Source organism: Mesoplodon bidens (assembly GCF_964165515.1).
Source record: "Mesoplodon bidens genome assembly, contig: HAP1_SCAFFOLD_120, whole genome shotgun sequence".
Classification (NCBI taxonomy): Eukaryota; Metazoa; Chordata; class Mammalia; order Artiodactyla; family Ziphiidae; genus Mesoplodon; species Mesoplodon bidens.
In genome coordinates, this window is record NW_027671363.1 from 736,298 (window position 1) to 763,531 (window position 27,234).

The following is a 27,234-nucleotide window of genomic DNA, read 5'->3' on the forward strand; positions in this document are numbered from 1 at the left end:
TAGGGGCATGCCAGGAATAAAGACACAGATGTAGAGAATGGACTTGAGGACATGGGGAGGGGGAAGGGTAAGCTGGGACGAAGTGAGAGAGTGGCATTGACATATATACACTACCAAAGGTAAAACAGATAGCTAGTGGGAAGCAGCCGCATGGCACAGGGAGATCAGCTCCGTGCTTTGCGACCATCTAGAGGGGTGGGAATAGGAGGGTGGGAGGGAGACACAAGAGGGAGGGATGTCAGGATATACGTATGCATATAGCTGATTCACTTTGTTATACAGCAGAAACGAACACCACACTGTAAAGCAATTATACTACAATAAAGATGTTAAAAAAAAAGCTGCCTGAAGCCACACAGTAAATGGCAGAACAAGAGTCTAAACCTAAGTCTGCCTAACGCTAAAGCTATTCTGCCACCTTCCTTTGCAATGAGCGAATGCATTCTGTGCTGCCTGGATCCCACTGGGACCTCAGTTGGCTGTTTCTAAAGGGAGCTGAGGGGCAGCCTCAGAGGCTCTGCTCCGAGCAGGGACCTCTCACCTTCTGCTGCCTGATCGCCCTGGTGACCCTCTTCTCCTGGTGCAGCTGCTCTTCCATGTGCGCCAGGGCCTCCTTCAGCAGCGCCTTTTCTTCGGCCTCTTTGGAGATGTCGTCCTTCAGCTTTGCCACCTGTGACTGGTACATCTGAACCGACACTTTGCTCTGCCTGAGCACACGGGAGAGACAAAGTCTCTTTTCTCCTCAGCTTTCTCACTCACCACCAATGCTCCTGACCTGGGAGATCCTCAGAACACTTCCATATATGCCTGGCTTCGCGGTTTCCTTACAAGTGGGGGGAAGGCTGAAGATGTGGGGACTAGAGGGCAGAATAAATAGCCCATTGGCTGTGGACGTGCAGCATGAAGGGGGCACAGGTTATGCTACCAGCCCCTCCCAATTTCCCAGAGAGGGTGGGGGAACGGATACCACTGAAAATAGGATGGAATTACGAAAAGCACACACATGGTGAAACATCCGACACATTTATAAAAGGTGCACCTTATTCCTTAACAGTAGGGTACTTTAACTGCTGCTTTCTTGCCCAGAGACTTGGGTCCATCAGGCCCTGAGTCACCATCCCGCCTGCCCCCCTCCACACCCAGGCCTCTGTCCTCTTGTCCTGGTCCCTACGGGTCTGCAGCTGCACCGAGGTTTAGCCTGGAGAATGGAGGCCTGGGCCTTTGGCCGGAGACATGGGCCACACATGAGCTGTTCAATGTCCTTCTCGTATCGTCGCAAAAGCTCTTCTTTTCTCTGCAGCTGGTTCTTGAGTAGGGTGATCTTATCAAACACCAGGTAGAGGTCTCTTTGTCGAAGCTGGTAGACTCTCTCCCTCTCTTTTGGGGAGAGGTGTTTCATGGACACGTTACCTGACATACCTTTGATGTTCATCAAAGTCCCGAGGGTTTTGCTCATGTCCATGTACTACGAGAAAGCATTTCGCAGGTAAGAGGCCTGGCCCAAGACCGCTGGAGGCCACTTTGAGGAGGCAAACGTCTAATTCTGTTTCATTCATTTTCTGCAGTTGCAGAGAAGAAACAGATGCTTTGCAAATGAGTGCATTTGGGGCTTTTAGTACGACTTTCATTTTCCCCCGCATCCATTTACACTATGCCTTTTTGAGAATTGGGGGGAAGTGGGGAGGGGGAATGACAACAGACATAAACATTCATTCTTACTACCCAGTCTTCCAAGGAATTGGGCTCTGCAATTTCTAGCCCATGCTGGGATAGGAGATGGGTCTCGTGGAGCTACTGTAACAACTAAACATGTATGTGGAGTTGATGTTTAAACTATCTGCAGGGCACGCACGTTTGGACAGGAGGGGACTGATGCTGGGTATACCTACCAGCTTTTCACTAAGATCTAAAGCGTCAGCCACATCCATTTTCCTTAACTTCTCAGAGACAATGATGGACCCTGGGCTGGAAAGGCCATTTTGAGGCTGAAATAAAAAAAAGAAGAAAAACTCTCTTGGCATTCCGTTATGATTTTCTACATCCAGAAGAATAACCCAAAGAATAATGGAAGAACTGGAACCATACCAAAGAATAATTTGAGAGAGTTAATTTTTTTAACATCTTTATTGGAGTATAATTGCTTTACAATGGTGTGTTAATGTCTGCTGTATCAAAAAGTGAATCAGCTATACATATCCATATATCCCCATATCCCCTGCCTCTTGCATCTCCCTCCCACCCTCCCTATCCCACCCCTCTAGGTAGACACACAGCACCAACCTGCTCTCCCTGTGCGATGCAGCTGCTTCCCACTAGCTATCTATTTTACCTTTGGTAGCGTGTGTGTGTATATATGTCCATGCCAAGAGAGTTGGTTTTAAATCCATTCTGACTCTGTGAACTGCTTTCTTTATGACTGTGTTCCTACCCCTTCAGAGCACAACTGCCTTTGAAATGATGCATCACTTGTGCCATTCTTTGGCCACCGTCTCGTCTGTCTTCCCTTTAGGCCAGTGGTTCTCAACCGTGGCTGACTCTGGCCACCCTACCCCCTCCAGGACATTTAGCAATGCCTGGACACATTTGTGGGTGTCATAATTGCTGCTGGCGTCTAGTGGGTAGAGGACAAGGATGCTGCTAAACACCCCACGATGCATAGGGCAGTCTCCCAAACAAAGAGTTACCTGGCTCAAAAAATCAGTACCGCTGATGTTGAGAAGACAAGCTCCAGAAAAATGGGGACCATTCGGCTTTTGCTCACTATCTCCCTCCTTGTGCCCAGCATGGCACCTGGCAATGAGTGGTGCATAGTGGGCATGTTTGTTGAATGAACGAATGAAGGTTAAGTGGAAAATAGCCTCCCTCCTTTTTATTAAAGGAATCTCATTTCTGTGCAGCAGAAACCATACCCTCACAAAATTTGGCCCAACCTTCTCCTAGCTCTGGAACCTGGTGGGTGGGCATCCCTTCAGACCCTTTCCAGAGACAATGCAGATAGTGTTTGCAGCTGCATCTCCCTAAGACCCCAACCAGCCAGCTGGCTGCTGGAAGCCCAAATGACTGCATGGAATGGCCACCAGTCTGAATAGGTTACCCGATCTGAACGACTACAAATAACCATAATAAGCCTCCTTAAAAAATAAATTGGCTTTTAATGCTTGCCATGAGCCTCTCTTAGCCCTAGCATTTGTTGGTACTACCCTGAAAACCTCTGAGATTAAAAACAAAACAACTAAAAAACTATAATGGCCCCCAAAGTGACTGTGATAGATAAGAGTGGACATATTTGTCTATGTATCTATGGAGATGAGAATAAAAGAGGGTATCTGAAGATGACAATAAACCGGGCAGATCTGCTGCAAAAAGAACCTGAGATGCTGTTCAGTGTCTTCAGCTACCCTGAGCTGCATCCTCTGTACCTCTCCAGACGCCCCCTCTTTTCCTGAGGGGAGGGTCACTAAGGAAGAGCCTGGGCTACAGGATCCAAGCACACAGTCCCCACCCGGTCTCTGCAGGCTCGCAGACAGACCACCAGGGACACACCCCTGGTGTGTCTTCAATCATTATTCTGTGACCTTGGGTGAGGTACTTGACCTCCTGAAGCCTTAATTTTTCTTATCTGTTAAATGGGGACAATAATAGTAACTATGACACAAGGCTGCTACGATGGTTAAATGACATAAGGCATGGAGCCCGCTGAGCTCAACGCCTGGCACACAGTAAGCAGTTCACAGATGTCAGCTATTCTTTCTCCTCCTCTTTCATTTAATTACTCCAACCTTGGAGGATTGAGAGTTAGGAGGTTTCCTGCTCTGTGGTGTCAGTGGTGGGATGAGGGCTTGTTGCCAAGGAGAAGGTCTTGGAAGCAGGACCATCAGGACGTGAGATACAGCTGAGCTCCCCACCTGGAGATGGTCCCTCTACTCCCAACCTCAGAGAAGGAAGGTTCGATTTTATCAGGAAGACCAACAAGTTTCTGAAGACTCACATCTCTAGACGTGTGAGCAAATGTCTAGAAAAATTGTAGGAGAAAATGCTGGTACAGAGAGGATGGCTTTATTATGTTTTCCAAAAGCTGGTTTAGACTAGCTGCCGCAGCAAGCCACGCTGGCCTGAGCTGTCCATTGTCATGTGTCAGTCAAACACCCGATCAAACATCCATTTAGGATACAGGGCACTTTCAACCTAACAATCAAAGTACTTCTGAAAATCCTGGAAAACACAAACTATGCTCCCTAAGAAAGGAAGGTTTTCTTGGATAATACTCTTTAAATACTGTTTGACAATAATAACTATCATCTATTAAAGTGCTCGCTATGAGCTAGGCACTGGGATAAGCACTTTACATAATGATCTCCTTTAATTTTTCCATCATCATTTTACAGCTGGGAAATTGAAGTCCCAGAAAGGTTAGGAGCCTGCCCAAGGTCACAGAGCTTGCAGAGCTGGGATTAGGACACAGGTCTCTGATTCTAGAACTTGTGTCTTCTTAATCATCATGGCTCCCTTCTGCTGCCCTTTATGTGTTCATGTTTTTCAGTTTATAGCAAAAAGCAAATGTTAGGCAAGCTCATGACATACTGTTGTACATTAGCTTGTTGGATATTTTCTGCAGAATACAACATGTGATGTGAAAAGGAGGGCCCAGAGATTGACCTGGCCAGCATCAGTGCAATGCTATATCATGCTGTACATGATGGGAAGCCGCCTTTCTATTCAAACATTGGATCGCTGGTACGGCCAGGCACCGATCAGTCCATACAGGTGCCAGTCCATCAGGGAGGACCTGGCCTCGAACCAATGATGTATACAGTGGTGCCAGGGCACACGGCTCGTGTCTGTCCTCATGCCCACCCTCCCCACGTGTCAGTCAATGCAGAGACAAAGTTTCTTTGGTTACCGTTCCGATCTCTACTTTTGAAAAAGTTGGCAAGTCAGGTTTTACATCCAATATTTTCCGAACATTTTTTTCCATCCCGAGGGTCTTTAAGTCTAGAAATGATCCATCCATGTGGTCCTTGTGATCTATAAAAGAAATAATTTACACTCAAAAGAAAGGCTCAGGAAGAAGTTACTGCATGTAAAAGTCACAGCTGCTATTTACTGGACCCTTACCACAGGCCAGTACTAATTAGCTCACCATCCTCCCTTGGCAGGTGAGGCATCGAGGCCCAGAGAGGTGAAATGACTTGTCCAAGGCCACACAGCTCATATGAGGCTGCAGCCTCCCAGGGCGGGGGCACTGAGGGGGAAACTTCGGCCACAGGTGTGAGGATGGACTTGAACCCAGGCTTCTGTGTCCTAGCCCAGGGCTCCACCCAGCAGCAAGCTTGGTTTCTTGAAAGCCCTATTCCCTCTAAACAGGGTATTTATCCTGGGAAGTTCCCCAAGGTTGGTCCTTGCACACCATCCGTCTATGAAAGAGTCCCAGGGGAGGCGCCATCATTCACCTGGTGTGATCACTGCTTGGCTGAGGCCCCACTGGGCGTGGGCACGCGTGGGTGTGCAGAGTTGGAGGGGATGGCGTGTCTGAATGGAAGAGGTGGTTGGGTGAATGATGCCTCCCCCCCAAAGATGTCTGGGTCCTAATCCTTAGAGCCTATGAACATTACCTGACAGGGCAGAAGGACCTTTGCAGATGTGATGAAGGTAAGGATCTTGAGATGCGGGCTTATCCTGGATTAGCTGGGGGGACCCAACATAGGCGCATGGGTTCTTACAAGAAGCAGACACAGGGAGTCTGACTACAGACAGACAGAGACGGTGTTGTGACAGAAGCAGAGAGTTGAAGGTGCTCCTCTGCCGTGAGCCAAGGAAAGCGGGGAATTTTTATTTCCTCGCCTTTTCCAGTCTAGAGACTAGAAAAGGCAAGGAAACGGATTCTTTCCTAGAGCCTCCAGAAGGAACCAGCCCCTTGCCTTTACCTTAGCGAAACTGATTTTGGACCTTTGGCCTCCAGAACTGTAAAAGAATAAATATGAGTTGTGTTAAGCCCCTAAGTTTGTGGTAATTTGTTAGAACAGCCATAGGAAACTAATATGGGGGGTGAAGGCAGGAGGTAGGATGAGAGGTGGGGAAATGCAGTGCATGTTCTGGAAGAGCTTAATTGGGTTAGAGCAGATGATGGGGGAGGGGAGGAGTAGAGGGAAGAGTTGGGATGGAAAGCTGAGCTCAGTTTGTGGCCAGCCTAGAACCGTAGCCTAAAGAGTATAAACTTGATTTAAACATCACTGAAATGTCACGAGTGTGACCTGTATGCCCGGCCTTCTGCCAAGCAATCAACGCATCACCCCACTGTACTGTCCCGCCATCGCCTCCTTTTACACACGAGGCGGTCGGGCTCTGAGACCTGTGGCTGCTGGACGCCACACAGCTGGCAAATGGCTGAGCCAGGGCTTGGGATCACAGTGGTGTGACTCCAGGGTCTGTGTCACTGCTATTTCAGCTTCTGATGGAGCAGTGAGCTGGCTTAATGAAGGGTGATTTTTTTTTTCAGAAAAATAACCGGGATGTATTAGAGACGAAGGAGCCAGCAGCATTTCTCAACTGCAGCATCTCGACGTGTTGGGCTGGACAGTCCTCGTTGTGGGAGCCGTCCTGGGCACCGTAGGACGTTTAGCAGCATCCCTGGCCTCCACCTACTGGCTGCCAGGAGCATCACCCACCCAAGCTGTGATTATGAAAGATGAGAGGGTTTCAAGAAAGCAAACCAAGAGGGTTGGGTAGGCCAGGGAGAACATGGCGGGGGGAGCAAGCTGGGGCTTCAGTGCAGGGGGGCCATGTCAGTTGCCAAAGAGGCAAAGACAATGTGGGAAGTTGGTGGTGAGCACACAGGGTATAATGCATTTCAAGGTCTTAGTGGGACAGGAGTACAAGCAGCAGAAAAGGAGCTAAAGAAGCAGTGGTCCCAGTGAAGATGCACCAGCTTGAAGCGCATGTTTGATGACGAAGGAGAAAGATGGAGTGGGAGGCTTTAGACGCTGAAGAAGGAGGTCGTGATTCAGGAGCTTGTGCACAAGGTGGTCTGGGAGGGAGAGAGAAGGGGAGACTCAGGGAGGGAAGAGCTGCATTTGGAAAGAGAACGTAGTGAGGGAAGATGAAGGGAAAGGAGGAAAGGTGGGTGCGGAGAGAGACAGGAGGGGAGCTGAACCGGCTCGTGCCTGGGCCCTTGACCTCTGACAATGCCACTTGCTGAGAATTTCCAGCTTGGAAGAGTGAGAATAATAGTATTATAATAATAGCTATTAAGTATTAACCACTTGCCGTGTGCCAGGCACCATGCCAGAAGTTTAACACGTGATATTTTCTGATCATTACAAACAGCCCAGCAAGGAAATGTGTTTGCATTTATAGGTGAGACACAGACGCCCAGCAAGGTTAAGCTATGGAGCTGGTAAGCAGTAGGATCAGAATTCAGACCTAGGTCTGTCATTCTCTTTTCAGAGAGACTAGAGGCTGGAGAGTGAAGGGCTGGGCTGGCTGATGTGAAGGGTGCGTGAGGAGAGGGGCGCTGGGCGGATCCCGAGATGGCAGAGATGGGTGATGCAGACTTGGGCTGTTGGAAAGAGGGATTTTCTTCTCTGGGAGAAGAAGCAATTCTTGATTATAGTTCTGGTTACAAAAGTTACACATGCCTGTTACACAAATCCAAACAGGGCAGAAACCCATAAAGTGGAAAGTGTCCCCCCGCTGTATCTTCAGTGGCCGGCACACAGTAGGGCTGCAATAAATAGTTGTTGAACGACTGAGGGAAAGTCAAGGCTCACGCAGTCTCATCATGCTGGGATAATACTCTCAACACTTTTATGTCTTTTCCTCCAGATTTCTCCTGTGGTTGGATATTGGCATTTGAAAAAAAAAAAAGAAAAAAAAGGGGAGAACACTGTGCATATTGTATTACAACTTTCTTTTTTTTCACATAAAAATACTGCGTATCTTGGATATCTGAGAAAGAGCGATTTTCTATGTATGCAGGGAATCCTTTTATTTGCAACAAAGTCTTGCAGAAATAGATACAATCAACTGAGCTTGCAAAGATCAATGTAAAAAGTCCTTTCTTTCCCTTATCAAAAGAAGCTGAGAAACCAGGCAGGAGGAGAGGGGAGCTGACTTTTAAGGTCCTCCTTAGATGTTTCCTGTCTTCCAGTGGGACCACACAGTAATCCTTCACCAATCAGATTTTTTTTTTTTAGCTCGCAGCTTTTTTATTTTTTAATTGAGATATAGTCAATGTAAAATATTGTATGTTTCAGGTGTACAACATAGTGATTCACAATTTTTAGAGGTTATATTCCATTTATAGTTATTATAAAATATTGGCTATGGGCTTCCCTGGTGGCGCAGTGGTTGAGAGTCTGCCTGCTAATGCAGGGGACACGGGTTCGGCCCCTGGTCTGGGAGGATCCCAAATGCCGCGGAGCGACTAGGACCGTGAGTCGCAACTACTGAGCCTGCGCGTGTGGAGCCTGTGTTCCGCAACGAGAGAGGCCGCGACAGTGAGAGGCCAGCGCACCACAATGAGGAGTGGTCCCCGCTTGCCACAACTAGAGAAAGCCCTCGCACAGAAACGAAAACCCAAGACAGCCAAAAAAATAAATAAATAAACAAATGTGGGGTTTAAAAAAAAAAGAAAAAAAATTAGGAAAAAGTGAAATTAAAAAAAATATATTGGCTATATTCCCTGTGCTGTAAAATATATCATTGTAGCTTATTTATTTTATACATAGTAGTTTGTACCTCTTTTTTTGAAATTGGAGTATAGCTGCTTTACGATGTTGTGTTAGTTTCAACTGTACAGCAACGTGAATCAGCTCTATGTATTCATATATCCCCTCTTTTTGGAATTTCCTTCCCATTCTGGTCACAAAAGGATGGAACGCTTCATGAATTTCCGTGTCATCCTTGCACAGGGGCCATGTTAATCTTCTCTGTATTGTTCCAATTTTAGTATATGTGCTGCTGAAGTAAGCACGGTAGTTTGTTCCTCTTATTTCCCTACCTCTTACTTGTCCCTCCCCCTTTCCCGCTCCCCACTGGTAACCACTAGTTTGTTTTCTATATCTGTGAGTCTATTTCTTTTTTTCTTATATTCACTAGTTTTATTTTTTAGATTCCACATAAAAGTCATATCATACAGTATTTGTCTTTCTCTGTCTGACTTATTTCACTAAGCATAGTACCCTCCAAGTCCATCCATGTTGCTGCAAATGGCAAAATTGCATTCTTTTTTATGGCTGTGTAGTATTCCACTGCAGATATAGGTATAGATATAGATATAGATATAGATATAGATATAGATATAGATATATCACATCTATTTTTGGGGGGTGGCCACACCATGCAGCTTGTGGGATCTTAGTTCCCCAACCAGGGACTGAACCTGGGCCGTAGCAGTGAAAGCGTCAACTCCTATCCACTGGACCGCCAGGGAATTCCCTACTGCATCTTCTTTATCCACTCATCTGTTGATGGGCACTTAGGTTGCTTTCATGTCTTGGCTATCGTATATAATGCTGCTATGAACATTGGGGTGCATGTGTCTTTTTGAATTAGTGGTTTTCATTTTAGGGGAATAAATACCCAGGAGTGGAATTGCTGGATCATGTGGTAGTTCAATTTTTAGTGTTTTGAGAAACCTTCAAACTGTTTTCCGTAGTGGCCACACCAATTTACATTTCCACCAACAGTGTACAAGGGTTCCCTTTTCTCCATATCCTCGCCAACAGTTGTTATTTGTGTTCTTTTTGGTGACGGCCATTCTGACAGGTGTTAGGTGATATCTTAACCAATCAGATCTTTAGTAGTGACCCCAATCTCCTGGGCTGCTCATGACATGATCCAACAATAGTTACTCAACCTGGATTTCCCTGAGGGATTTATTCCAGGATTTTACAGACCTAGCTCGTTACGTGCGTTTTATCCCTTAGGACAATATTTTAAAAGGCAGGTAGTATGGTGGTTCAGAGCAGGGGCTTTGAGGTCACAGGGACCTGGATGGAGTCCCAGCTTTACCACTCGGCAGCTAGGAAATGCAGCCCATTGTCAAGAGCTGAGGAAGAAGGCCTGGGAAGAGAACTGAGTGCTCACGGCTAAGAAAATCTGACTAGCTGTCAAATAGAGATGCGGCAGGGGTCACAGGTAAAGGCACCTCGGCGTGAGTAAAGCAATCTGCCCTGCCTGTGCGCATACCCATCTGCTTGCCATCCACATTTAGTTCACATTAAATCAACAAGTATTCAAGGCTGATGCGGATGGCAGCTACCATTTACTAAGGCTTATGTGTGACCCCATGATTTGGGTACCAAGTCGTTTAATCCTCACAACTACCTGGTGAGATCTTAACCCCATTTTATAACCAAGTAAACAGAGGCACACAGAAGTCGAGACTTGCTCACACAATGAGTAAGCGCACACTTGAGAGTCACACCTTAGCAGCTGGTCTCCAAAGCCTGAACTCAGAATTATTTGCTCTAATGCAAATGGGGCTTTGCTGGGGCGAGGCCCGCGGTGCGCATCAGACACCCTTCACTCCAGGGAATGAAACTCTCAGGTTTGTCTCTGTTCAAGTTAACGACAGAACCTGTCCTCTAGGAACTGGGCATGTACCTGGTACCCCTCTGGATCTTCGGAGGGCATGTGGGGTCACAGAAAAAGCACAAGTGCTAGGGTCACAACGACCTCAGTTTGAGTCCTGACCCTACCATGTACCCGCTGTGTGACTTTGAGCAAGTTCCTTAATGTTATTGATACTCAGTTTCCTTACTTGCAAAATAAAGACGACAATAGTACCTGGCTCATTGGGCTGTTGGAAGATGAAAGTACACAGTACATGTAAAACAACTAACACAGTGACAAGTACCGAGGAGGAATTAAACAAACCATGGTTCCTACCCTCCTCTTAGGAACTGTGAACACACAAGGCTCTTAGGACTGCTTGTGTATGGTGATGAGTGACTGGGGGATCCCCTGCTGGCCTCAGTAATGGGAAGTACCTTGAATCACTTATCATGGTGGTCTAACACATAAAAAGTTTTTGAGCCAGCTTCTTTTTTTTTTTTTTTTTTTTTTTTTTTTTTAGCGGTACGTGGGCCTCTCACTGTTGTGGCCTCTCCTGTTGTGGAGCACAGGCTCCGGACGCGCAGGCTCAGCAGCCATGGCTCACGGGCCCAGCCGCTCCGCGGCATGTGGGATCTTCCCAGACCGGGGCACGAACCCGTGTCCCCTGCATCAGCAGGCGGACTCTCAACCACTGCGCCACCAGGGAAGCCCCTGATGGCTTAATTTTGCAACCCATGTTTCTTTACGGTAATGTAAGACTAGATTTAGAGACAGAGGCTTCAGTGACTCCTAAAGCCTGGGGAGGGGACAGTGCACACATTGCTTGGCCCCGCTATTACTAGGATAGAGATCATGACCTTTCCTTGTTTTAGTTCTGATTTTGAAGAACAGCTAGAACTGTGGGCCACATCTCTCTTGGTTTCACGCACACTCAGACCCTGCCATGATTACAACAACAGTAATACAGTGGTTGGGGAGGGTCTGGGTTGCCGGGAGAAATGCAACGCCCCTCTTCTCTATGCTATCTGTGAGGGGCAGGCACTTACAGAAAAGTTAATCTTGATTTTGCCTCTCTTTTTTTCCTTAAACCCCACATTTGTTTATTTATTTATTTTTTTGGCTGTCTTGGGTCTTCATTTCTGTGAGAGGGCTTCATCTAGTTGCAGCAAGCAGGGGCCACTCTTCATCGCGGTGCGCGGGCCTCTCACTATCACAGCGTCTCTTGTTGCGGAGCACAGGCTCCAGACGCGCAGGCTCAGTAGTTGTGGCTCACGGGCCTAGCTGCTCCGCGGCATGTGGGATCCTCCCAGACCAGGGCTCAAACCCGTGTCCCCTGCATTAGCAGGCAGACTCCCAACCACTGTGCCACCAGGGAAGCCTTGCCTTTCTTTTTAAACACATTTAAAAGAAATTCGCACCACCTTCTGGATTACCTTAGACATATCCTGGCTGGGGTTGTTTAATCACCGGAGTTGAAAATCACTCCTCTATTCTCATTCATTATTGCAAGAATGTCAAGTTTGTGCAGCCTCCCTGGAGAGCACTTTGGCAAGAAGGATCAACGATAAATGTTGGAGTTTCCCAGGTGTGGCCCTGGGCTCTCCCTTCTCATTCAATACTTTCTTCCTAGTGATACCATTCACACGTATGGCTTTAATCACCATCCATCCATCCACCCGTCCATCCATCCCATGTGACTAAGCACCCGCTATGTGGCACATGTTCTTCTGGGTTCCGGCGCCACATCACTGATATGGTTGGATATCCAGGGTGACAGCTGCGTCCTTGGCACCTCACTTTGGATGTCTACAGGCACCTCACACTCATCTTCCCTCTCAAACCCGGTCCTCCTGTGGCATTCCTTACTCTGGATTTTAGTGAAGGAACCACATCTGTACTTTTAACACAAGCCAGAAACCTGGAGATCTGTAGCCCCCTTTCTCTCCATCACTTCCCTTCTAGCCATATCTAACTCCATCACTGAGGCCTGTTGATTCATCTCTTAAATGCCCCTGGAATCTTCTTTCTTGCTCCGTCCCCTCCATTGCCACAGTGAGGGCCACCATCGTGTCTTGTGACAGCCTCCTAACTGCTCTCCCGGGGTTCTGTGCTGGCCACCTTCCTGTACATTTTCCACTCGTGGCCAAGATGACTGTCTCCAAATGCAAGCCTGTTCCATCAGTTTCTTCCTTAAAACCTTTCGTGGGCTTCTCTCTGCTCTCAGGTTAAAGCAGAGCTTCTTACCAGCGCTCTGCAAGCCCCTGGCCACACCATGATACAGCCCCTGTGGACCTCCTTCACCAGTCCCTGCCCTCCGCCTCCATTTCTTTAAGCCCCTTGAGTTCTCCATGCTTCCTTCGATCCCACCACGCTGCTCCCTCCACCCAGAATGCCCTCCCCTCCCCTCTTTGGCAAATAACTCCTATGCACCCTGCAGTTGCCCTGCCGTCCCTGACCAGGTCAGAGCCCTGCACTTCTTCAAAGCAACTGTCATGATTAAAGTTTTACATGTGAGTGATTTTTCAGTTAAGGCCCCACCCTATTCCTCCCTGAGACCCTAAGATCTACAAGCGCAGGGAGAGTGCCTGTTAGTTCCCCAATATTTTATAATGAAAGATTTCAAATGTACAGCGAACAGGGAGGAATTTTACAGCCAACATCCATATACCCCATAACCTGGATTCTACCTGTTTCTGACTCCATTATATTTCCATCCTGCACTGTGCCTGGTATCTAGGAGGCCTGCGATAAATCTTTGTTGAATGAAAGTGGTTCATATCCTTCCACATCTAGGATGATAAAGATAAGATGAACAGGTATGTGTGAATAATATTTATGTCAGCCTCATCTATTAAGTGTGAAAAACTGGAAGCAACTTAAATGCCCATGATAGAGGACTGGCTAAATAAATTACGGTATATCCTTCAGAATGGGGTTCCTTGCCATCAGTGACAGCGATGATGTAGATCTGTGTGTATTGACATTGAAGGATGCTCCAGATGTACTGTTAGGAATGAAACTAAAGGAAATTGGGTATAATATGACATTATTCTTTTGTAAAGTTAAAAAATCAATACACGTGGATAGGTAGTGCCTATTTTATGCCAGGTACTATTCTGAATACTTTACATATATCAATGCATTTTAATCCTCACAAAAATCCTACGGGGTGAGTATTCCCTATTATCCCCATTTTACAGGTAAAGAAACAGGCACAGAGAGGGGAAGTAACTTGCCTAGAATCACACAGCTCTTTCCATGGGAAAATGCCCTGGAAGTTCCACACAAAATATGATAGTAGTGACGATACCAAACGCTAGCGAGGATGTGAAGCAACAGGAACTCTCATTCATTGTTGGCGGGAACGCAAAACAGCCACTTTGGAAAAGAGTTTTGTGGTTTTCTTAAAAACTAAACGTACTCTACGGACTTCCCTGGTGGCGTAGTGGTTAAGAATCCGCCTGCCAATGCAAGGGACACAGGTTCAAGCCCTGGTCTGGGAAGATCCCGCATGCCACAGAGCAACTAAGCCTGTGTGCCACAACTACTGAGCCTGTGCTCTAGAGCCTGTGAGCCCCAACTACTGAGCCTGCGTGCCAAACTACTGAAGCCTGCGCACCTAGAGACCATGCAACGCAACAAGAGAAGCCACTGCAATGAGAAGCCCGTGCACCACAAGGAAGAGTAGCCCCCGCTTGCGGCAACTAGAGAAAGCCCGTGCGCAGCAATGAAGACCCAACGCAGCCAAAAATAAATAAAATAAAATAAATTAAAATTAAAAAAAACACCTAAATGTACTCTAACCACACGATTCAGCAACCGCGCCCTTGGTATTTACTCAAAGGAGTTGAAAACATGTCCACACAAAACTCTGCACGTGGACGTTTATGGCAGCTTTATTCATAACTGCCAAAACTTGGAAGCCACCAGGATGTCCTTCAGTAGGTGAATGGAAAATGGAATATTATTGGGCACTTAAAAAGAAAAAAAGAGCTATCAAGCCATGCAAAGACTTGGAGGAAACGAAAATGCATATTACTAAATAAAAGAAACTAATCTGAAAAGTTGTATGATTCCAACTACATGATATCCTGGAAAAGGCAAAAACTAGGGCGATGGTAAAAAGATCTGTGGTTGCCAGGGGCTGCGCGGGGGCTGGGAGGGAGCACAGAGGATTTTCAGGGCAGTGAAACTATTCTTTTTTTTTGGGGGGGGGATAGGTTCTTTTATTTGAAATAAAAATGTCCAGTTTTGAAAAGAAAAGAAGGTTTCTTAAAAACATAAGTCCTCAAACCACAGGTTTCCCCATGACGAGTTGAATTCCTGAACACTGCAGAGGGATTACTGGAGATGTTGATTACTTAAGGCACTAATAGGAGGGCACTGAAGAACAGCAGGGCCAGGCTTCAATCAGACAAATGTGCGCTGCCCTCGAGGAATTGCATAGGCTGGCTTTGAAGTTGGCTTCTCCTTTGCTTCTTTTTATTTTGTTAAACTGGTAGCTTTACTTTCCTCAATTTCTAGAATATCAGTTTCTAGATATTTGGGTTTATGGGTTATCATCATTTTGCTTTATTACCACGTCCCTGATCTGTAACTTCACCCACCCCACTTCCCCTCTATGGACTCCACAGGTGGCTTTTAATGAATTCTCTGTCCTTTCTGTTACTGTGTAGTTACAGAGTGACCTGAGAAGTGAAACTCATAAATCGAGTTGACCTAATACCAGGGCTTTGTGCACAGAATCCACCAATCTGCTCAGAGATGGCCTGATCTGAACCACATCCCCCACCATGCTCCCTGGCTTCTGCTTAGGGCAGTAGATTTGGGATCAAAGGCACCTTCAGGACTGGACCATCTTCCCGGTGGAGCATCGTGATTTACAGGGCCTCTGGGTCCTCCCCGGGGTGGGCCTCATTATTGGTGGACCTGCTGGTCTCAGGACTTAATGAAGCTCAGGTTGTTGATGTCTCATCGCAGAAAGAATTCAGTGAGAGACAAAGTGATAGGTAAGACGTGGACTTATTTAGAGAGAAACACACTCCACAGACAGAGCGTGGGCCATCTCAGAAGGCGAGAAAGGCCAGGGCAGTGAAACGATTCTGTATGATATTATAATGGTGGATACATGTCATCACACATTTGTCCAAGCCCAAACCCATAGGATGTACAACAGCAAGAGTGACCCCTACACAGCACTGTAAATCAACTACACTCCAATAAAATTAAAATGAAAAAGAGTGAACCCTAATATAAACCATGGACTTGGGGTGATTAGGATGTGTCAATGTAGGTTCATCAGTCCTGACAACTGTACCTCTCTGGTGCTGATGCTGATACATGGGGGAGGCTGTGTATGAGTGGGGACAGGGGGTACCTGGGAAATCTCTGTATCATCCTCTCAATTTTGCCATGAACATAAAACTGCTCTGAAAAACGTCTCTGCTCTCTCTATGTATATATAGGGTTACTTCTGAGAGAGAAGATTGAGCGTAATTTCGATTTTTCCTGTTGACTCTGTCACGTCTCCTTTTTCTCCAGTAATCACGTCGCACTTGTGTACTGTTTTCCAGGAACACTGCTTCTCAAGTGGTGAAGCAAAGTGAAGTCTGGAGAAGGGAACACTTGGCCACATACCTAAGAAGCCTCCCTCAACAGATGTCCCATCGTGATCAGATTCAACGCAATAGTTCAGTCATGTAACTATGTGAGAAAAGAGTTTCAATCACCTTTGTCGGAGCTGCAGAACTGGATCCCCACCTCGTGGAGGAGATGCTCCGTTTCCTCCAGCCAGGACAGTGACAGGCGCAAGATGTCCAGCGCCACCTTCTGGAGCCCTGAGACAGGTGGGCTGACCTGCAGGTGCTGCAGGAGGTCGACCTCCTTCTTCAGGTCATTGCTACAGCAAGACATTGTCATGCATGCCTGGAAAGAGATGAGGTCGTGAGGAGCCCGGGCACCATCGCCAGAAATACCACCTGATGGCTGTGACCCGCACAGAGCAGTGTTCTTGACTGGCCCGTGAAGCAGGCAGGGCCGTATGTTGGCCGCCCTGTGACGGCCCAGTTCTACTTCCCTTTTTTGGGGGGCGGAAGGAAGGAGGCAGCTTTTATTTCACGTGCACTCTAATTGGGACTCTGGATGGTCAAAGAGACCCTTTGTTTAGGTATAGGCAATTCCAAAGCCAAATTGCCAAGGACGATTTGGCTGAAAGGGGAAGCAAATTTGGTTACAGAATTCCTGCTGAGATCAACACACAAGCTGGTCATAAAGTGCGGTTTCCTGATTTGAAAGAGTGCTGACAAGCCAACATTTGCCCAGACTCCCCAGATAGCAGCTGCATATTTCCAGAGAAAGCAGAAGCAGCTGCCTGATGTGATAAGCTGGATCCCTGCATGGGAGCCATGAAGTGGGGGCTCTGCCAGACCCTCTGGTCCAATAAGGGTAAGAGCAGCCTTCCACTGCTGGGACAGAAAAGAAAACTGCAAATAAAGAGCAGAATGTTTCTTTGGTTTCTCTGGAAATAACACGGGGCTGTTTTTTTTTCCCCCGGGGTCTGGGGCCTCCCAAAGGCACTACTTGGAGTGTGTCGGGCAGCTTCTCCTTGGCCACACCAAGTTCACCTGGGAGGCATTTCTGGAGGTCCTTTGTTTTCTGATCTCAAACAGATTTCTCCAACAAGAGAAAAGGTGGACTAAAAGCAGAGCTGGACAATTTCCTGAACAAGGAGCACAAAAATGAGACACAGGGGACATTTGAGGAATGGAGAAGGGGGCACCTGGCAACGGTCTAAGGATGTCTTCAGCTTCTTGATGTTCTGGGTGATTTCCTCCTCTTTGCAGCTGCTGAGCTGGGTCTCCTTCTGCAGGGTCTGCTTTTTCTGCCAAACGTTGATATTGTCCTCTGTGACCCTGCTGCTCTTCTCTAGTAACTGGTGAGAAAAAGAAAAAAAAAAAGATTTAAAATGCAGGGTGGGGCTTCCCTGGTGGCACGGTGGTTGGGAGTCTGCCTGCCGATGCAGGGGATGCGGGTTCAAGCCCTGGTCGGGGAAGATCCCACATGCCGCGGAGCAACTGGGCCTGTGAGCCACAACTACTGAGCCTGCGCGTCTGGAGCCTGTGCTCCGCAACAAGAGAGGCCGCGATAGTGAGGCCCGCGCACCGCGATGAAGGGTGGCCCCTGCTCGCCGCAACTGGAGAAAGCCCTCGCACAGAAACGAAGACCCAACCCAGCAAAAATTAATTAATTAATTAATTAAAATGCAGGGTGGCTCTGGGGGGAGGGGACCTGGAGGGCTTCAGCTTAAGCTCAGAGGAGGGAGGTCCTGGCGTGTTTTGGGGATGGCTCTGGAGGGTGGATATTGGCTCTGTCACCGGGGCATGTTTCCCAGGATCAGAGATGGTTTTTTAAGAGCCAAAGGCCTGTCATGTGGCCACAAGTGTGTTCTAGATTCTTCTGCATTCTGGGAGGGATTCATCACGCTGAGCCTGATGCTGTGGGCTCCTAAAAAGGAGGTCGTCCGAGAGAAGCCCGTGGTGTGATCTTGTGACCCGCGCGCTGACACCCAGGATTGGAGAGGATAAACGGAAGGATAATAAGGCATCGTTACAGCCAGAGGCCCACCCTCACTGCCATCTGCCACTTCAGGAGGAACGAGCGAGCGAGGACGCACCGTCCATGCTGAGGCCGCCCCTTTCCTCGCGGGGCTAACGGAGGTTCACCGTGCGGGTCTGCCGACCAGACACAGTCCTGGGTGGTTTAATTTGATTTTCACAGAAACACTGCAAGGGAGTTTAACTGGCTTTTACTTTAAAAGCCAGGAAATCCCAGAAAATCAAAACAAATTTCATGGTGTAGCAACAGTGTGAAAAATATGTGCCACCAACAAAAAACAGGAACATATGCTCCCAGTGTCTGGAGCCCCGGGTCCCTGAAGGAGAAAGTGGGGAAGAGAGATGAGCTGTCTGATTGGAGACAGGTTTGTCCTGGAATGGTTTCACGCGTCCGCAAGTGGCCTTGAGGACCTGACCTCTGAAAAGCTCCAGCTGCAGCACAAAGAAAGGGAAGGGGATGAGGTGAGTGGCGCAGCTGCAGCTGCAAGGCTAGGGGAGGCACCTCCATCGCCGGGTCTGGGAGAAATCGGTGAGAAGGCTCTGCACGCCTTTAGTGGTCATTATGGGTAATTAACACCTTCACCTCTCACCGGAAGGGGCAGTGCCCACACAAGAGAGGGGGACAGCAGGTTTTAATGACTTTTCAGGTGTGCCCGCTTAACCTAGCCGACGCACACGGTCAGCACACACACGTCTCGGGCTCTCGGAAGAGCCACTTGCTGCCAATTATCCAGTGGGAAGTCCAGGGCCAGGAGTGCTCTTCCGTAATTGCTACGTTGGCACCAGGCTGTGAGATAAACATTGAGGCTGCCAGCCCGGGTAACTCGTGTCATCAGCAAGGGCTCCTGGGGAGAGAAGGTGGAGCTGCCTGCTGCCGTTTTGTGCCTTAGACCTTGTGTCCTGAAGACGACGTCTCCTGTATTCCTCTCCAGGTCCCCGGAGCCTGGTGCAGTGCCTGGCACACAGCAGGCACTCAATAAACGTTCATCGAATGCTTAGAACAGAAACACCTGTCAAGTCAGATGTTCAAAGTCCTCTCCTTCAGTTCAGCCAGTTTTTACTGAGTGCCTCCCTGATGCTGGTGTCTTCATATTATGGATGATGAAACAATGCAGTTAAATTAAATCAGGGCTTCTAGAATGACGAGTTCAAGATGCCCCAGGCTCATGAGACTTGAACGGCAAAGAAGCCCAAGATTCTCTGGAAATTTCCCAACGTGATGGCCCTTGGCCTGGGTTTTTGGCTCACTGGCAAAATGTGGTCATGAAAGGCTCTAAAACAGAGCCCTGAAGGACCACAAGGGCCACGGAATCAATGAGAACGTCAACAGGTCCTAAGACACAGGAGTCTGCTGCACACCAGGGAGCTCTGGGAAGCCAAGTAGAGGAATTGTGACTCTCCTAAGGACACCTCTGCAGTCATCCTGCCAGAAGCCAGCCGGGTGATTGGAGGGACTCTGGGTCGTCTGCTGGTTTCATGGCCAAGGGAGGGTCCTAGCTCGCCTGAGGAAGAGGTTATGTAGAGAGGGCCCTGTGGGCAATGGCCCGCGTTATCACCAGAGGCGCCCTACAGGACTGCTTGGTGGGGGGTGGGGGTGGGGAGGGACAGGTCCTGCTGGACGATGGGCTGAGTCCTGTGGTCACTGGCCTGGGGAAGGGCAGGACTTTAGGCCGGGAGTGGGCTGTGGAGACAAGGGGGTGAAGCAGGAAGGCCCAGGCAGCGCAGAGAAGCCTCGTTCGTCCTTTCTCTCTCGAGTCTAGACCTGGAGGAATCTCAGTGTCTTTGAGGGTCTTCCTGGATGACCCCTGACCAGAGCCATGACCAGGCGCTCGGCAAGTGGCGCAGATCATGCCCTCAAGGCGGGTGTGCGCCGTGAGTGCAGAGTGCCAGCAAGGTGAGGGGTAGCCCAGGTGCACGGAGGGAAGCCCAGGCTGGCGGGCTCTCTGCCTTGCTAAGGGGTCGGCACCCTGCAGGAGAAAGGACACCGGGGGTGATGGTGTGGAAGTTGGTTGAAGAGGCTTTAAAACCTACCTGAGGGTCAGCATCGTCCTTTAACTTGTGGGTGCCTCTGAAGTTTAGCGCGTGGGACAAATTCCGGTCACACTGATGGTTCAGGCTTGGATGCTACCAAACGCAAGGGCTTTGGGAACTGGGCTGGGTGGGACGGAGGGCTCCTTTGAGGATTGTGGTTCTTAACCTTTTTTGGTGGTTTACAGATCCTTCTGAGCACCCAATGAGTGACGAGGTGGACTCACTCTCCCAGAAAAAGAAAAGCACAAACACATACATGCAAAACGTTCTTGGTCCCCCTGGAGCCGTGGCTGCCAGGAGAGGATGCCTCGTGGAGGGGGTCCAAGATGGGCTGCCCTCGGTGGGCTGTGTTCTGGAGGGCCAGTGCCCCGTCTTGGGTTCTCCTTTGCTCTCCCTTAGCCTTTGGTGAAGGCTCGTTTGCATGTTCTGGCCCTCATGTCTGTGCCACGTGTCAGAGGAAGGGCCACTGGGCCATCGTGGGTCAGAGTCCTGGGAAATGGCCCTCTCCCCACCCTGCCCACCTCCACCTGGCATAAGCTGTGGTATTCTGGGTTTTACTTTATTAAGAAAAGTGGCAGGACTTCCCTGGCGCTCCAGTGGTTAAGATTCCACGCAGCCACTGCAGGGGGCACGGGTTCCATCCCTGGTTGGGGAACTAAAATCCTGCAGGCCACGCGGTTCAGCCAAACAAAACAAACAAACAAACAAACCAACAAACAGAAATGTGGCATTTCCCTGGGGACACTGACTGTAGCATCTGTTTGGGGTCCCAGAGGAAGAAAGATCGCTGTAAATGTCAGGACAAAAAATGTGAAGGAGAAAGTGCTAGAAACACCACCGGGGTCAAGAGCTCAAACCCTTCCCAAGAGGGAACCGCACAGCTGGTTCCCTGGGGTGGGCCTTGAGCTGGGACTGGCTGCTTGGTCAGGGTCTCAGGCAGCAGCAAACACTGGAGTGGGCAGCTTCCCAGAAGGAAAAGCCTCTTTAGTGAAATCCACGGGGACGCGGAAGCCGCACAAAGCCCTGCCCCTGAGATAAGCGGGTGAACTAAGCCAGGCCGTCTTCCTCCTCATTCATCCCTGCCGGCCGCTTGGGTGCGGGATTCCGTGGAGAGCACGGGCCCGTGAAGGGGCTCTGCAGCACGCCTACCTGACCTACTGCCCTTTCCAAATTGGCTTTAATGAGGTTTTCTCTGTTTCTCATTTCTTGCAGCTGAAGCAATTTCCTTCTGGAATCCTGCCGAAGCTTCTCTTCCACCTGAAAGGATGATGAAAGCGTGGGCTTGCTGCTAATGTGATCATCATGCCCTCTGGGGAAACTCTTCTGGGGGGGCTGCTAATGGCAGTGGGGGAGTCCCTGAGGGGTAGGGACAGCTGCAGCCCAGCAGCAGGGGTCACAGGCATGCACAGGGTGGAGGCAAACTCACAGGGAGTTGCCCCCTACGGGAAAGGGCCGAGCTCTGCACCCGGGACTCAACTATGTTCTACCGCACACTCCCATCCCAGCTCGGTCCCAAACAAGCCGTACGACACTCGGAAAGTTATTTCACTGCTCCGTGACTCAGTGTCCTCATCTGTCAAATGGGGATGATGATACTAGTATCACTGCATAGAGTTATTGTGGGGATTCAATGTTTGGAATAGTGCTTAAGGGCTCTGTGAGTGTGTTAAGTACTGTTGTAACCTAGGAAAGGTGGACAGGAATGTCCGCCGTACAGTCTCGTTCTAATAACTCGTGATGGCTACTTGGAAATGTTATGATTGGGTTTATTATCATAACTGTTTGTCGTTACCACTTTGAGCACACTCACTGGTGGTAACCTCTCTGGAGGCTTGCTAAAGCAATGTCTATTAAGAACTGCAGCCTGCCAAGGAAGGTATTTAAAGTGGAGAAGCTTGCCTACTTTTCCCCCCTTGCTTGGGTAACAGTCAACGCACGGTAAGCTTGGGCGTGCTCCACGGTACCCTTGGCTGGCCAGTGTAGGCCTCACAGCTGCTTAATTCTTGGATGCACCTGCTGAGCCCTGGGCCCTGGCACTAACAGGAAATGAGGCAAACTCTCATAAATAAATGGAAAGTTTTTGTGCTGAAACAAATTCACAGGCTGTTTTTTTAGGGATCTGAAGAGGGGGATCACAGGGATGTAATAAAAGACCCAGAAAAGCCCTTAAGAGCTTTCTTCTGAGTAGTGTGGTCCAGTGGAAGAGCCTCTACCCAGCTCCGTTACCTTGGAAAAGTCATCTAAGCTCTCTGGGCCTTAGTTTTCTCCCAGGTCTAAACATGCTCTGACTTCTATGTCAGCAGCCTTTTTCATGTGCTGCAAAAGCCAAGTCCAGCCTTGGACTCTGCCCTTATCTGTGTTCTGCATGAACAGCCCCCGTTCCCGTCCCCAAGCCTCAGAGTCACCTTCAGCGGCCGCCCTGCTCCCTCCCTCACACTTGGTGGTCTCACGCCTGTCCTCCAGTCCCTCTAACATGCAAGCTGGACTGTGACAACTGGCCTCCTCGCCTCGAGTTTAGATTCTTCCAGTGCAATCTTAACGGTACTCTGAGAGTTACCCAGCTGTAAGGCAGCTCTGTCCAACAGAAATTTCTCCAGCGGTACAGGTACTCTGAGCGAGGCTGTGTTGTCTAATACGGCAGCCACCAGCCACATCTGGGGATCGAGCACTCGAAATGGGGCTGGTGTGACGGAGGAACTGAACTAAAAATTTTAGTTAATTTTCATTAATTTCAGTGTAAACAGTAGCATGTGGCTGTTTGCTACGCCAGCGTCACTGAAGTCAGACAAACCTGGAGTCAGACAAAACCGACTGTGCCATTGGGCTAGTTACTTTACTAGTAACTAGTAGCCTTGACTTTCTCATCTGTAAAATGGAGAGGATGATTTCTAGATCACAGCGCTGTTGTGAAGATGAAGAGATGAAATGTTCAAGGGAACGCCTAGTACGTGAGAAATTGTAACGATCATTTTCACCCTGATTACTGTCCACAAATGTCATTGCATCAGTCACTTGTTCAGAAGCCTTAGGAGCTCCCCACTGCCTGTGTGGTACAGAGCCCAAGTGCCTGAACTAAGGCAAAACACCAAGCTAGGGATTCAAGAAGACCCTACGAACTCTGAACGAGGTAAATAAAACTGAATCCACCCCTAGATAAACCATAATAAAACTGCTGGAAATCAAGGGAAAAGACAATCTTAAAAGCAACTGGAGAAAAAGACAGATTATGCAAAGGTACAACAGTTAGGCTTACAGATGACTTCTAAATAGAAATAATAGGAGCCACAAGACAATAGTGACATATCTAATGCTGTATCTAATGTGCTGAAAGAAAAGAATTGCCATTGTAGAATTCAATACGCAGTCAAATGTGTTTTAAGAATGGAGGTTAAATATACATCTCCAGACAGACAAACAGGCACATTTGAGAATTTGTCATCAGCAGAGCCACCATGAGGGAAAACATTAAAGGGTATTCTTCAGACACAAGAAAAATGAACCCAGGTGGGTGATCAGAGATGCAGAAAAGACAAGCAACAGTAAGGGTAATGTGTGGATATGATACTGAGTATAGCAAAACACTACTAATGTCTTGGGGGTATTAACTATCAAGAGGAGTTTAGAAAATGACAGCAATGGCTTATAAATCTGGAGGGGGTAAGTGAAGTTAAGGTGTTTGAAACTCATTGCACTGTCAAGGAGAAGGGCATAATTATCAACTACTATTGCCTCTTGGTAAGTTAAGAATGCAGGGCTTCCCTGGTGGCGCAGTGGTTGAGAGTCCGCCTGCCGATGCAGGGGACATGGGTTCGTGTTCCGGTCTGGGAGGATCCCACATGCCACGGAACGGCTGGGCCCGTGGGCCATGGCCACTGAGCCTGTGCGTCCGGAGCCTGTGCTCCACAACGGGAGAGGCCACAACAGTGAGAGGCCCACGTACCACAAAAAAAAAAAAAAAAAAAAAAGAATGCATATTGTAGTCTTCAGGATGACTACTAAGAGAATAGTAGAAGAGTGAAAAACTTAATTAATGTGTGATTTTGGTGAGTCAAGGATGAATGCTATTGTCTTACTATTACTAAAAGAATAGTAAAAAAGTGAAATATTTCCAAGCTAATAGAGGGGGAAAGTGGAATAAGAGAAAACCATCCACTCAGAAGGAGGCAAGAAAGGAGAGAAAAAGGAACATAGCACAGATGGTACAACTGGTATTGAGCAAGAAGGTAGATTTAAACCCCAGTACACGAGTAATTACATAATATAAATGGACTAAAAGTCAAAGATTGTCAAACTGGATTTTGTAAAAATGATACGCTATTTGAAGGCATATGTCTAAACCTTAAGACAAAAATTGACAGAGAACATATGAAAAAGATATGGTATGAAAACTCTAACCAACAGAAAGCCAGTGAGGAAGCTAAATGACAAAGGAGACGTTAAGGGAGAAACACTACTAGAGATGAAAAGGGACATTTCATGATGATCTAAAGTTTTGCTCTACAGGAAGTGTTAGGATTCTAAATTTATATGCACCTAGTAACACAGCCTCAAAACATATAAAGCAAACATCGTTCATATTAAAAGAAGAAACACACAAATGACAAACATGTTGAGATTTTTAAAAACATTCTCAATGATGGAACAAAAAGACAAAAAAAAATCAATATGAGAATTTAAGTTGGAAAAACATCATTGGCAAACTTGATTTAATGGATCAATTCTTTCTTAGATAATTTCACAATTAAGATTTGAAGGCAGTCTAGGGTAGTGGTTACTCACAGGAGCTTTGGAGTCAGGCAGACCTGGATTCAAGTTCTGCCACAACTACTTTATGCAAGTGAACTTGGATAACTTCCTTCACCTCTGTGTCAGTTTTCCCGACTGTAAAGTGGGGTTAATACCAGTATAGACCGCATGGGGTCATTGTGAGGATGAACAGAGATGATGCAGGTGGAGTGCTGGCCCCAGAGTGGTTCCCAGGCCGACCTGTCCCTGCCATACCTTGCTCTTTTCCTGCAGCGTCATAGAGATCAGGCTCTGCTCGGTACTGCTCCTTTTCAGCTCCACCCTCAGCTTCCTCATTTCTTTTTCCATGTCATGGATTTGCTGAAAGAGTTCCAACAACAGGGAAGTCAACTTCACAACTCATTTCATCCGGTTCATTAAGGCAGAAACCTAGTCTGGGATTCGCTTCATTCCTTCCCTTGGGGGACAATTCCACATCTTTGAGGCAAAGTAGACTTTCTTTCAACGGATGCAGAGAAAGGGCTGGGTGAGGGAAAATTTGAGTTTCTTTTGAAGATCAGCATGGATCCTGGATTAAACAGTATAAGATACCTATCCACTCATTAGAGTCTCTTTCCTTGGGGCACATTTTTGAGTTCAATCTAAATAAGGGCTGTTTGGAAGACACAATGGGCACAGTTTGGAAGCAAAGAACAATGACATTTTTCTTTTATCTCATTTGAGGCAGAGAAGTGTGCTCCTGACAGAGAGAAGAACACACGTCTCCTTTCCCCGTCCCAGGCACCGTCCTTCCCAATGGATGGAAAACGTATGCCTGGTGATGTGCACGAGGGTTCGGGCCGGTACAGGGGGTGAACATTTATATTGAGTTGTCATCTTTTCACTGTATTGATTTTTATGTTCACCTTCCATACAAGGCCAGTGATACATTTGCTTTTTATTTTGTTTTTATGAATTGTTGTAAAATTGAATGTATTTAAGCAAAAATAATTCAAGAAGAGTTGTGTTAATAACAGTGATCAGGGCCGTGATAAAACTTGTGACAGTGGATCATGAAAGTCTGGGCATCAAAGTCCAGGGGTAGGGACCACGTTGAATTTCTAGCAGCATACGGTGGCCACCTCCCGTCCCTTTCCCCAGGGGAATCCTGATGAGGGGCCTTGAGCCAACTGCCCAGAAAATCTGGGGAGCGTGTGTTTTCCATGGTGTTTTCACCCATCTCTTTGAGGCTAGCAAATCAAAGAATTAGGAGACTACATTAACAGACAAACACCCAGAAAGCCCCAGAGCTTGTGCTAGCTAATGAGCCAAGGAACCCCTCCAAAACACTCAAGGTCACAATCTAGGCTTTCAGTGGACACCTAGGGGTCAGGAGGTTCAACGCACGGTTTTGCAGAGTTTTAACTCTTTCTCTTGGGCTTCCCACTTCTCCTTCTGGGCATCTTCCTTCTGTAACTCTTCTTTCAGCACTGAGCACTGTGGAGAAAAAGGACAAGGCCACAGGGGCTTGGCTGGGGGTCCCAAGTACCTGTGTTCACGCCCAGGAGTGTTTCCTGCTGTATAACCCAATCACACCTCTGAATTCTGAGAGGTAAGACCATTTGTGTGATGGGAGCACGGGATCCTGCAGTCGTTCCCAGTTCACCCCTCTCATGAGTTCTGAGGAATAGAGCATCCAAATTCCTCTTCAAAGTTAGCAAACTTCACTGCAGGGGAAATCCAGCTTTGCAGAGTCTGGGTACTTAGGGTGCAGGAATTGGGATGTTTTCACGCTGTGACCGGTGAGGGTGGAGGGGCCCGAGCCAGTGAGCTCGGGTCCATCTTACGGCTTTTGTGCAGGTTGAGTCTCAAAGACACAACTGCGCCGACTGGTGTGGAGGGGTAAACGGAGCTGTCTTGCCCGAAGGCGGCTCGGCAACAGGAATTAACGGCATAAGAATGGATGTGCCTTCTTTTGACCCAGCAATTCCCACTTTAGGAATGTACCTTAAGGACAATGACTGGAGAAATAAGTAAATCTGTAGTTTCAAGGATGCTCTTCACAGAATTGTCAGTAACAGTGGAAGAAAAAAAAAAAAAGAGGAAACAACCCAAGTCTTGTTTAGAACAGCAGACCACTTTATAACACTGGGTACATCCAGGAGAAAGTATGTAGCTTTTAAGACGAATAATAAGAGCGTTGATTTATTAGCATGGGAAAATAGTAAGTATTTAAAATTTTAAAAAATGTGCATAGTATAAATTCACTATAAAATGATTGATTGATTGATTTCTAGGCAATATATAG

At 47.7% G+C, this 27,234-nt stretch overlaps 1 protein-coding gene and 1 pseudogene across 2 annotated transcripts in view; one reads left to right on the plus strand and one right to left on the minus strand.

The window, feature by feature from the left end:
- LOC308611519 (centrosomal protein of 78 kDa-like) overlaps nt 1–27,234 on the plus strand; it is a 739,857-nt pseudogene that overhangs the window by 364,691 nt on the left and 347,932 nt on the right. The window lies entirely within an intron of this gene.
- LOC308611512 (forkhead-associated domain-containing protein 1-like) overlaps nt 1–27,234 on the minus strand; it is a gene marked incomplete at both ends in the record, with an annotated part of 60,047 nt that overhangs the window by 10,927 nt on the left and 21,886 nt on the right. The window contains 6 exons of the mRNA XM_081260255.1: nt 16,287–16,482; nt 17,336–17,488; nt 18,534–18,602; nt 21,351–21,458; nt 25,203–25,307; nt 26,334–26,423. Of these exons, the coding sequence (XP_081116381.1) occupies nt 16,287–16,482; nt 17,336–17,488; nt 18,534–18,602; nt 21,351–21,458; nt 25,203–25,307; nt 26,334–26,423 (721 nt within the window). The remainder of the gene's footprint in view (nt 1–16,286; nt 16,483–17,335; nt 17,489–18,533; nt 18,603–21,350; nt 21,459–25,202; nt 25,308–26,333; nt 26,424–27,234) is intronic.